General features: G+C 33.3%; 1 protein-coding gene across 1 annotated transcript; it reads left to right on the top strand.

The window, feature by feature from the left end:
- Positions 1–1,701: 1,701 nt before the first annotated feature.
- Positions 1,702–4,125, top strand: LOC120133125. Its single transcript, XM_039149775.1, has 4 exons — positions 1,702–2,649; positions 3,141–3,348; positions 3,434–3,563; positions 3,645–4,125. Exons 1-4 carry the CDS (start codon positions 1,772–1,774, stop codon positions 3,911–3,913), a joined length of 1,485 nt encoding a protein of 494 aa, XP_039005706.1. The 5' UTR covers positions 1,702–1,771; the 3' UTR covers positions 3,914–4,125.
- Positions 4,126–11,439: the final 7,314 nt, after the last annotated feature.

Raw genomic sequence — 11,439 nt, 5'->3', positions numbered from 1 at the left:
AGTGAAAAGATAATTGAGTGATGAATGGTGTTATTCACCCATAAAAATGCAGAGTCGTTCAAATTTAATGATAAATAATTAAAATAAAATTAAAACTAAACGTTCAGTATGAATTAAAATAAATAAAAATTTAGATACTAAAATGAAATAAATTGATAATTAAAGTAATAAAAAGGTTTACCCATTAAATAATGATTGGAGTTGTTGGCTGCCTCTTTCAATTATATAATATCTCATTAATGTATTTTATAAATTAATGTATCATACTCAAATTTAAAGTTCAGTTCATGAATTTTAATTTTACGTAATTTATGATATTATCAGTTATTTAAATAATAGTTAATCATTTCAGATAATGTTTTAAGAAAAAAAAAATAAGGATAACAGTGGTCATTATAATTACAAATAATCAATTTTTTACGGTTATTTTTTAAATGAATTTAGATATTGTAAATTTGAATATGTTTGAATTTAGATATTTTATTTTATTATTCGTAACGAATTTAAAACAGATATAAATATTAGTAGTTTTTTTATTTGTTTGAGGTAATATAAAGTAGTATATGTTTAAAAGATTCTTAATCATTTGATAATAAACGATCGTACATTCTTATAGACGTGATGCTCAAAGTAGAGACATCAAGAGTAACATTAATCCATTAACTACTGAGTCCCTTTTATACGTAATATTAATAGTTGAGTGTTCATTATTTAATTCTATTTTTATAAATTATAAAATTTTCCTTTACTGTTAAGGTAGTTTAATTCGTGCTTATAAATTATAGATTTGAATATCAATCCTTCAAAATTCCTTTAATTTTACAAATGGTTAACCTGTTTTACATTTTAAAATTTATTTGGACTCACAAAATACGATTTTTGACGAATTTAGACATTTGGTGAATTACTTAATTAATTTGAATTGATGGATCTAATGTAAATGATAAATTGATTCAAATTTTAAAACATATTTGCAAATTAAAATTTTACACATATTGCAACATACCTAATAGTGTCATCTTTAGAAAAGATGAAGTAAACATTTTAATTTGAATAATGAATAATATTAACTATTTGAACTTATTTACAGGGCGTGGCTGATGGTGTGCAAAGTGTGCCCAAAAAATAGGGGCTCAAAAATAAGTTCGAGATTTAAGGGTCCCTTTATAAGAATTTACACAGGACCTCCAACAACATAGCCACGACCCTGCTTACTTATTATAAAATAGATGAATTAAATTGTATTAAATTAAAATATAAAGGCAGAATTATAAATATAAGTATAACAAAAACATTAGAATCTTATTCTGATAAAAAAAATTAGTGTAAGATACATTAGTTGTAAAATTAAAAAATACCCACAAAAGAATTAACAAATTTATATTCTTTTTTTGTTATTTTAATTAATGTAATTTAAATACATTTAACAACTTTCTAAAGTGGTAAAGATTTTTAACTTCACTTGCCAAAAATATATATATTAAATTAAAAGAGGCACAAATTGCAATATATATATATTTGGAGAGCAGTCGGCAATGTTTCCTTACCCTCCTCTCTGTATTGGAAGCAGAAAAGTCACATTCAACCCTTGCTTTACTGCCACGTGTCAGCTACCCTTTCCTGGAAGTCAGCTTCTTCTCTTCCACTCCTAACAGAAACCAACCAGCCAGCCATGTTTTATAACCTAATCTTTGCTTTGATGCCATGAAACTGTTTATTATTTCTTTCTTTCAAACTCTTTGAAAACTCCTGTGTAACTCTTTCTTCTCTCATGCAATCTTCAAAAGCTTTACAACCCATTTTGTTCACAACCCACTTCTCCACCATGCTCAAGCTCCTCAACAAGAGAATCAAGCGTCTCTGTTCCAGCCTCCGGTGGCCTGTTCGCCGCCGGTCCAAGTCTATAATCGTCATCAAAAGGCTTCGGAAATCAGACCCCAAGACTCGGACCGATAATGGATCTTCCAAAGTTCACCAAGATGGACAAAACTCGTCGAGGCCCATACGTATAGCGACTTTCAATGCTTCCCTGTTTTCTATGGCCCCCGCAATTCCTATAGCAGATAAGTCTTCGAGTTTAGATTATGACAATGGTGGTTCTCCGGATGGTAGGCGCTCAAAGTCCACGAGTGATGGACCAAAAAGTATACTGAAGCAATCTCCCCTGCATCCCATGAACGACAAGGAGAATCTCTCCCGCCAGAAAAAATATGCGAAATCCAGGCAAAGGGTGTCGATCGATTTACCGGACAACGAGATATCTTTGTTGCGGAATCGGCAACTGAGCTTTGCAGAAGGACGTGAAAAGGATGGTTCTTCAAGTAGAACTTGGAGAGGCAAATCTCCGTTGAGATCAGCAGTGAGTTTTTCTGAAGATATGGGAAATAGGGTCGATGGTTCCGAGAGTTTTAGAAGCCGAAAGACTGTGTTTGAAGTGTTGAGGGAGTTGGATGCTGATATATTAGCTCTACAAGATGTGAAAGCAGAGGAAGAGAAAGCAATGAAGCCATTGTCCGATTTAGCTGCTGCTTTGGGGATGAACTATGTGTTTGCCGAGAGCTGGGCGCCGGAATACGGCAACGCCGTACTTTCCAAGTGGCCAATCAAGCGATGGAAAGTGCAGAAGATCTTTGATGATACAGATTTCAGGTCAGTCTTGTATTTTTCTCTGTTACGATTCATATTAAGGAATCATCATTCTATAACTGCTGGCTTCCTGGAAATTTTATTATTCCAAGTAACATTCAATCTTACTTGCGTGTGGGAAATCTGGGAATGATGCATGTCACCAAACACGCAGTTTTTGGCTATGTCTTTTTTCTTGTGGGAAAATGATCAAATTACGACAAATATAAGTAGTTAAACTATAGCTGTTAGTAGTACTTAAAAGTGGAGAAGATATAGTGGTATATACTGTTGAGCTTTACTTTTTGTTTGTTTCAGTGGAAAACAAAATCATGATTCGAAAGTATATCAATTGAAGTTAGGTAAGAGGATTGCTGTTGTATATGCAATACCAGTGGGCTTTATAAATCATTGACATAATAAAAAGGACTAATGAAACAGAACGGAAAGTGACTTAAATATATGAAGTTCTTTCTTTGTTAGCTATGAACAACGCCTGGGATTTTCGATGACAGGAATGTCCTAAAGGCGACCATCGATGTACCCGAGGCCGGAGAAGTAGACTTCCATTGCACGCACCTTGATCATCTTGATGAGAACTGGCGCATGAAGCAGATAAATGCGATAATTCACTCGAGTGATGGTCCACACATTCTAGCCGGAGGCCTCAATTCCTTGGAAGAAACCGATTACTCAAATGAAAGGTGGACGGATATTGTAAAGGTGTGTATATTATATGCAGACATTTTCCTGAACATCTGTCAGGATTTTGAACTAACAATTTTCAGATGAACTTGACTTTTTATAGTACAATGAGGAGATGAGGAAGCCGATACCAAAGGTTGAAGTGATGAAGTTTCTGAAGATCAAACAATATACCGATGCTAAGGACTTTGCAGGGGAATGTGAACCCGTGGTCGTGATTGCCAAAGGCCAAAGTACGAAACCATTCTCTTTGAACTTTTTTATTATAAATCCATTCATCGACATGAAATGAAAATCGCTTCAATCCGATGCAGGTGTACAGGGAACGTGCAAGTACGGTACTAGGGTCGATTACATATTGGCATCACCGAATTCGCCATACAAGTTTTTTCCAGGGTCGTATTCAGTCCTGTCATCAAAAGGGACTTCAGATCATCACATAGTAAAAGTCGATATGATAAAAGTAAACGATAATGTTGAAGAAAATGTCCATAGAAAGCTACGGCAACCGAAACCGAAACAGAAAGTTATAAAGATTACAAACAGTTCATCAAAATGCATGTGGAAAACACATACTACATGATATGAAATTGACTTTCATTTTTATTCTTTTACCTTTTGTTATCAACTCTAGGGAGCAGATGATTTTGAATCTGCATCCAACTGTGCGTTGTACCATTGACAGCTTAAAACAGAAACTAAAGGGTGATGTCTGGTATGAAATTTATTTGTATAGTTATTGAAAAGATAACTGATATAGTTTAAAGAACTCGGATGCTTCTCCTTTGGTTTCCACAGTTTCCAATACTACAAAGGGTATCGAGTGTTTTTTACATCATCTGTTCTTATTTACCTTTCCAAGATTAAGCTCATTAAAACAAACCCTTGGGCTTAGTCTATACTCCATGTTATTGTGTGTATTTTACTTTCTATTTTACTGATAATTAAGAAATGAAAACTTTGACCAGATAAAGGGTTCAACCTGCAAGATCTAGAATGAGCTTAGGCTCGAAAATCTAGTTGTAATTAAGACAGTTGCTTCACAAATATTGTTGATCTACTCTTAGATGCTACAGTGTAGAAGAACAACTAGCTCTCATGGTCTTATGTGCTTCTCATTTATCTTTTCTGGCACAGCAAATTCAGTCGAACTGTCTTTGGCGATCATCAAGTTACGCCTCCTGGGTCCATGTGATACAGGTCCCAGTAACTCTAACGGTGTTGTCGCTCTCCAATCACGAGAAACACATGGCTGAAGCGAAACAAGTATTGTGGTTGAATGACAGTAGAAAGTATGTGCCCAGCGAGAATCTATTCTGCAGCATACCACCTATACTTTCTGTTAAACATCATGTGATTGGTTTTTGCAAATATACCTCTTTCTAATGTTCAAAAGAACAAATTTATGAAGAATAGAAGCCACCGAACAGATACACTTGCACTGATTCCATACGGTAATATTCAAATTATGCAGAAGCAACAAAATTTGCAGAAAGCTACTAATTGAGCAACAAGGTTTAGAAAGCAAATTCTTGCGATAGCCTTTGTTACATAACTCCAAAACTCCATGCCACATGTGTAATCACCATTTTTACCTTCCCTATCCAGCAACCAACGACAGCTGCCTCTCCACGTTGCAGCTACAAACAGCCTCCAGCAAGCTGGGACAGCAGCCCCTCCACGTCCCAGTTCCAGTGGCTTCCATCACCTCCTTTGGCCAGTGACTCACCGGGTTATCCTCCTTTAACCGATCCAAAGGGTGTACGAAAAAGCCTATAAAAAACCCCATCAATGAAGCAAAGGGGAGGGGGCAGAGCAATCAAACAAAAAAAATAATAAAATAGAGTGAAGATACCGAGCAACTTACCTTCGTCGGAGCATCTAAATCACCGGAAAACCACCAAAAAAACGAAGGTAAAAATTTAGATCTACGGAATTTGGGGGGTTTTTAGAACAAGAGGAAGCCGAAATCGGATTTAGAAATAAAAGAGGATTTTTTTGGGTAATTTTGTAAAATTCCGGCCACCGTGGACGGTGGGCGGCGACGGTGGCCGGCGACGGTGGCCGGCGACGGTGACCGGCCGGTCACCGGTATTCCTCCGGTGAGGGAGCTCTAGTCTCTCTCTAAGAGAGAGAAGCCAATGGAGAGAAATGATAATTTAGGCCTATTTTGGCCTGTTTATACCCTTACCAAAACGACGTAGTTTTGGTGAGGGTCTCTGTGTAATTTCCCGGATGGGAAAACCATACGAATTATCCTCCTGATTTTATAGACTTGTATTTTAGTCACTAAATTAAGTTTTAGAGCATTTTAATTTTATTCCTATATTTTATTTTATTATATTTTTAGTCCTTTCCAGAAATTATGTAATTTAGGGTAAATAATATATTTAGCCCCTGTAACTTTATTAATTTTTAATTCAATCCCGAATAATTAATATAAGATAAATCATACTGTTAATACTTAGTTTTTATAATATTTTAAATTAGAGCTTTTAATTTTAATATGTTATAATTTAGTCCTTAATTTTAACTTTCATTTATTTTACAAGTTTTATTATCGTTTATATTTTAATAATATAATTTTATTTTTATTTATTTTAGTCGTTATTTATTTATTTTTATATGTTTATATATTTAATTATTATTAATTATTATTATGTATCATATAAATATATATAATAAATAATATTTATTTACTTATTTTTATATTTTATATATATATTAAATAAAAATCCTATTTAAAATTTTAATTTTATATAAATTACTTTTAAGAAAAATAATCATATTTTAATATTTATTTTTTAATATTAAGAAATGGGCTGTCTTAAATCACCTAGAAGTTCTTTTCTGATATTCTTAAATAAATAAATATCATATTTTTATAAATTATATATATATTAATTTATTTTAATTATTTTTAGAAAGATGTTATTTTAATATTTATTTATTTTTAAGAAAAGAGCTGTCTTAAGGAACCTAGAAGTCATTTTCTGATATTTCTAAATAAATAAATATTTTATTTATAAATATATATAAATTAATAGATTTTCTTAAAATTATAGTAATAAATTTGAGATAACAGAATTATAAATTAAATATATTTGAATTCTTAAATTCTATTATTAGAGATAATTATAATTAAAAAAGTACCAATTTTGGGCGTTGTAGGGGTGCTAATCCTTCCCTAAACGTAACCGAACACGAATCCCTTTTTATTATTAAAAAGAACAAATTTTTGGTTAAAACGCAGACTAGTTTATCTTTTAAATTAAAAGATGATTTTTTAGGTATTCGACCTACCTGACCCAAAAGGCCGATGGCGACTCCCAAAATATTTTTTAAAATCAAAATCATTAATTTATTCATATTACTTTTCCCGCCAAGTAAAATTTCGTGCCCGGACGAAAACCGGTTACGACAGCTTGGCGACTCCGCTGGGGAATGATTGGTCATGCTTTGAAATTAATTATAAATTGTCTCTATTAATTAGAAATTAAAAATTTATTTATTTAATTTTTAATTCTTTTTTTTCAAAATTTTTATTACTTATGATTTTCATAATATTTATTATATTTTTTATTTTTACTTTATTTTCAAATATTAAAATTTTCATTTAATTGTTTGTCAGAGGTTTGAACATTTCTCCTCACACACAACACTTGCATTGCATAACATAAAGCTTTCTAATCAAGCTTGTCCCTTTTTAAGTGGGAGTGAAAGCGACGTCTTCGTGAGAATTTATTCTCCGTGTCAGACCTAGCAAGTAGCTTTCGGGGTTCATATGCTCTATGTCTTCGTGAGAATTTATTCTCCGTGTCAGGCATAAAGAAATGTGTCCCCTCGAATTGAACTCGATCCGCTTAAGTCTGTGATGGACTAGGATTGAGGGTTTGACAGCCCAAGGGGGCATCAACAAGGACAGTTCGAGTACCTTTACTCCTAGAACTGAAGCCCTGCATATATTAAACCTAGAAACTCTCCCGATCTGAAACCATGCCGAAATTTTGTCAGTAGGTATACACAAAGGAGAAATAAGTTCTAGCTTTTATTTCCATTTCTTTTTTCTGAATAAATGTATGCAAACTAGAAATCATGCGGTTAAGCTAATTTTTCCAAACAAAGCATAGAACTAGAAAGCATGAGGTTAGGATTTATACCTTGATAAATAGATTTTTTTCCATTAATTGGTACTAACTATTTTATTTTTTCTTATTTCTTTTGCTTGCATTGTATGATCATGGCATAATCAAAAGGTGTTGACTTGAAAGACTGTTCATCAAATTAGAAAGAAATCGTAAATGGACAAAAAGTTTTATGATCAAACAAAATATGATGCGGCCAAGGAAAAACATCCTGAAGAAACTACGACGATCGAGGGAAGTTTTGTACATAGAGAACCAGTTATATTAATACCAAAAGTGTTACACAAAGATCCTACCAGATTGATACCAAAAGCAGTCTATGGTAAGAACAACAGTCAGGGCATTCAGAGTAGTGGAGGTTTTTATGAAGCTCAAGCATGTTATTTGAAGGACTTGAACGACCAAAACAAGAAATTGAGCACATAAATGAAAACCATGCATGAAGATTTTCAGAAGATCAGTCAAGCCTTTCGAAATGCTGGCATAGGAAACGCCCCAGAAGAGTGGATCACAGGGGTCACCAAGCTGAAAAAGAACTGCAATATATATGAAGATCTTATTCAAGAACTTCTTGGACAGAAAGGTTCTCTTACAAGGGAAAATGAGCAACTCCGAGAAGTGACACAGAAGATGAAAGAGAATGTCATGGAAGAAGCTGCAGTCCAGACAAGCAATATGACCCATAAGCTGATAGACCAACCTGATTTTACGAGGAATTGAAGCAGACTGATAATTCAACTATTGAGCATGAATGGAAATTAACTCGACTTTAGAGAAGTTAGGACTGAAAGATGTCCCATACATGTAAAAGTTTTGTTTGATGTACTGAAACTTTTGTGTTCAATGAAATCTTTTCTAAGATGATCATTCTTGAGAAAACACCTTTTCATACATACATTTGCATTTTGCATCTTTGCATTTTTCATTTTTGTATTTATACTTTTATGTTTGCTTTTGTATTGCACAATTTGCATTTTTATTGTTACATTCACATATTTACATTTGCATTTACGTTTGCATTTTTTACATTTGTATTTACATTTTCATTTTTACATAATTACATTTTATTTTAAACTATTTTCCATGCATTTAATCATGACAACGTGGAATAATTCGTGGAGAATTCCATGACAAATTTTTTGAAATCAAAGTGGAGCTAACTTGGTCTTCCTAAAGAAGGATAATAGCTATGAATGAGATTTTAGCAAGGGTTGGTAGAATTGAGAAATTGCAAGAGCAACTTATCAAGACTCAACAAGAGATGGCTGATCATGCAAAAAAGTTTCAGGATGATTCAAAAGAGCAAATGACCAAGCTGATGAACCTGATGAATGTTGTGATCCATGGAGAGAAACCCTCGGAGGATCCTGTTGTAAAATATTTGAATGGAATTATGAAGTATGTAGCTGATACAATGAAAACAAATGACCAGAATTTTGTCAGGGAATGTGGAAATCCAATAAGCCACAAAAAGTCGGGTATAACCCTAGAAAATACGACAAAGATCAAGTTGAAAAGAAGTATGGAAGAAGTTTCAGTGCCATTGAAGAAAGCTAAAGAAAGAAAAGTAAACAGTTATAATGAGACAGTGATGTCTGGAGAAATTTTACCCAAGTTTCATTCAGTTTCATGCAGCAAGATATATTACAAGTTGCTTCAGGCCCAGATTATTGCTCCATGTCGAGCTAAGCCTTTGTTGCTTCCATATCCAAGTTGGTATAATGAGAAAGTCTTTTGTGACTATCATGATGAAACCCGAGGACACTCCATTGAGAATTGTGGTCGCTTCAAACGACGAGTTCCAGACCTTTTGGTTCAGGGAATCATAGAAGTGGAGGATCATTCTGTTTTGATCAAACAATCGGGAATCAAATCCCAAAATGGAGTTGGTAGTATCAAAACAAATGAAGTACATGCTGCAGGGGAAGAAGAAAATGAAGTATTTGAGCCAAAGATAAAACGTTCAATTTTCAATACCTCCCTAATTATAAATGATAAAGAAGTAAAAGGAGAGGTAATTCGAGACTGGCCTATAGGTCTAAGAATGAATGAAAAAGATGCAAGTCTGAAGAAACCTCAAACACCTGTATAAGATTTTCTAAGAACAAGTGAGGTAGTGTACAATACAAAGAGTATGGTGAATACTACTCCAATTACAGCCGAAATATATAATCAGAATCAGGGCAAAGCTGTCATCCTTAGTAAAAGTTGTTCTGGATCTAGAAATGAGCTCAATCTACAGTCAGGGGAGAAAAAGATGATGATGGAAACTATTCAGGAAGAAGGAAAGAGTTGTGTATCTGAAGGTTTATCCAAAGAAGTTGACACAAGAAATGATCAAGAAATGGGGGGCAAATAAGGATGAAAATCCTTGACCAGTTACAGAAAAGATGTGGCATGATAAATAAATAAGTGGAAGTTATTATCTACCACTGTAGTACCTTTCTATTTTCAGCATTCTGTTTGAACTTGTTTTTGTTCCTTTCTCCGTTTTTTTTTTGCAATAAATAAATTTGTGTTGCTTTTAAGGTTATGAGCATTGAATCAATTTTGTAATCTTGCAGTTCTTTGAATATCAACTGGATTAAAAATTCTGCATGATTAGAGTCGTAATCTTTGACAAAATATCAAGATTGAAAACCAGAAAAACAAGGACCATTGATCTTACCTCAGAAGAAATACACCCAAACAATATCCTATTACAAATATGAGATAGCCTACTCCTATTGAAAGGAATTACAAAAAGGCTTGGTATTTATATATAGGAGCATACAACATGGGGCATCATTGGTGTATTACATTACAAAACTGACTAGAGTATTTTTCTATTGATGACATTCGATGATGAACATAGTTTTTACAAATAGGTAAATCTAGTTTAAATAAGTTTCTTGGGAATTGAACTCTAATGAAGAGATTTTCTGACTTCCTCCAAAACACCTAGACTATAACAGGTTCTTCTTAACAAGCTTAAGAAGTTTGACATGTATACTCATATTATTATTATATACAATAAAGCTTGAGTTATCCCCCTAAAGCAATTGGTTAATAGCCCTGTCTTTATGGATAATATTCAACTAGTCTGTTATGCTTGAGTTATCCCCCTAAAGCAATTGGTTAATAGCCCCGGCTTTATGGATAATATTCAGCTAACCCATTATATTATTATATGCAATAAAACTGTTCCTCTAGAGCAATTGGTTAATAGCCCTGGCTTTATGGATAAGTTTCAATTAGCCTGATAAAGGTGATTATTTTATTATATACAATAAAGCTGAATTCAGCTTGCCAAAATGGCAAATGTGTTAAGAGATGGACTAAGGGAGTTGTGAAACACCTGTTATAGTCAACTTCACACAAGCACTCAGAAATTTCATTATTAGAATGATATTTTCGCACTAATTTGGTTAGATAAGTTTAAATGAAGGATTTCAGAGAATTGAAATGGAAGCGTTCTGAAAGGTCTAGTAATTGGTAATCCTAGTTGCGTCATTTTGTATGCATCCGGTTAAAATACCAAGTCCTTAAAGTAAGTCATGTGACAAAGTTCAAAGAGAGAGAGGAGTGACATCTTAAATAGATGTAAACATAGAAGATAGGAAAGCCATCCTGAAATCAAACCAAATTTTGATACTTGTCAAAGAGCTATAATTCTAAAACATTAAAGAATTGTTGATTCTTTTGATATTCTTTGAATTCATGCTTATGATTTGATTCTATTATGAACCTGAGAAGGGCATTACTTTGAAAAATTCTTTCATTCTTCGATAAAGAAAGGATAAAAAAACATTTTCAAACAGGATAGTCTCAAATGAGAAAGGTCATTGAAGCAATTGTTGCTTATTCTACCTCTGTTGTAGAAAAAGAATAAACGAGGCCAGAATAATGAAGCACTTCACATTTTTGAAGACAAGTGGTCCATGAAGCCAGAAAGTCTGGAGAATTGAACTTGTGACACTCTCCT

Source organism: Hibiscus syriacus, unplaced genomic scaffold, assembly GCF_006381635.1.
Source record: "Hibiscus syriacus cultivar Baekdansim isolate YM2019G1 unplaced genomic scaffold, ASM638163v2 tig00110577_pilon, whole genome shotgun sequence".
Taxonomy (NCBI): domain Eukaryota; kingdom Viridiplantae; phylum Streptophyta; class Magnoliopsida; order Malvales; family Malvaceae; genus Hibiscus; species Hibiscus syriacus.
The sequence above is the reverse complement of the archived record's forward strand: the minus strand, read 5'-3'. Positions and strand labels throughout refer to the sequence as shown.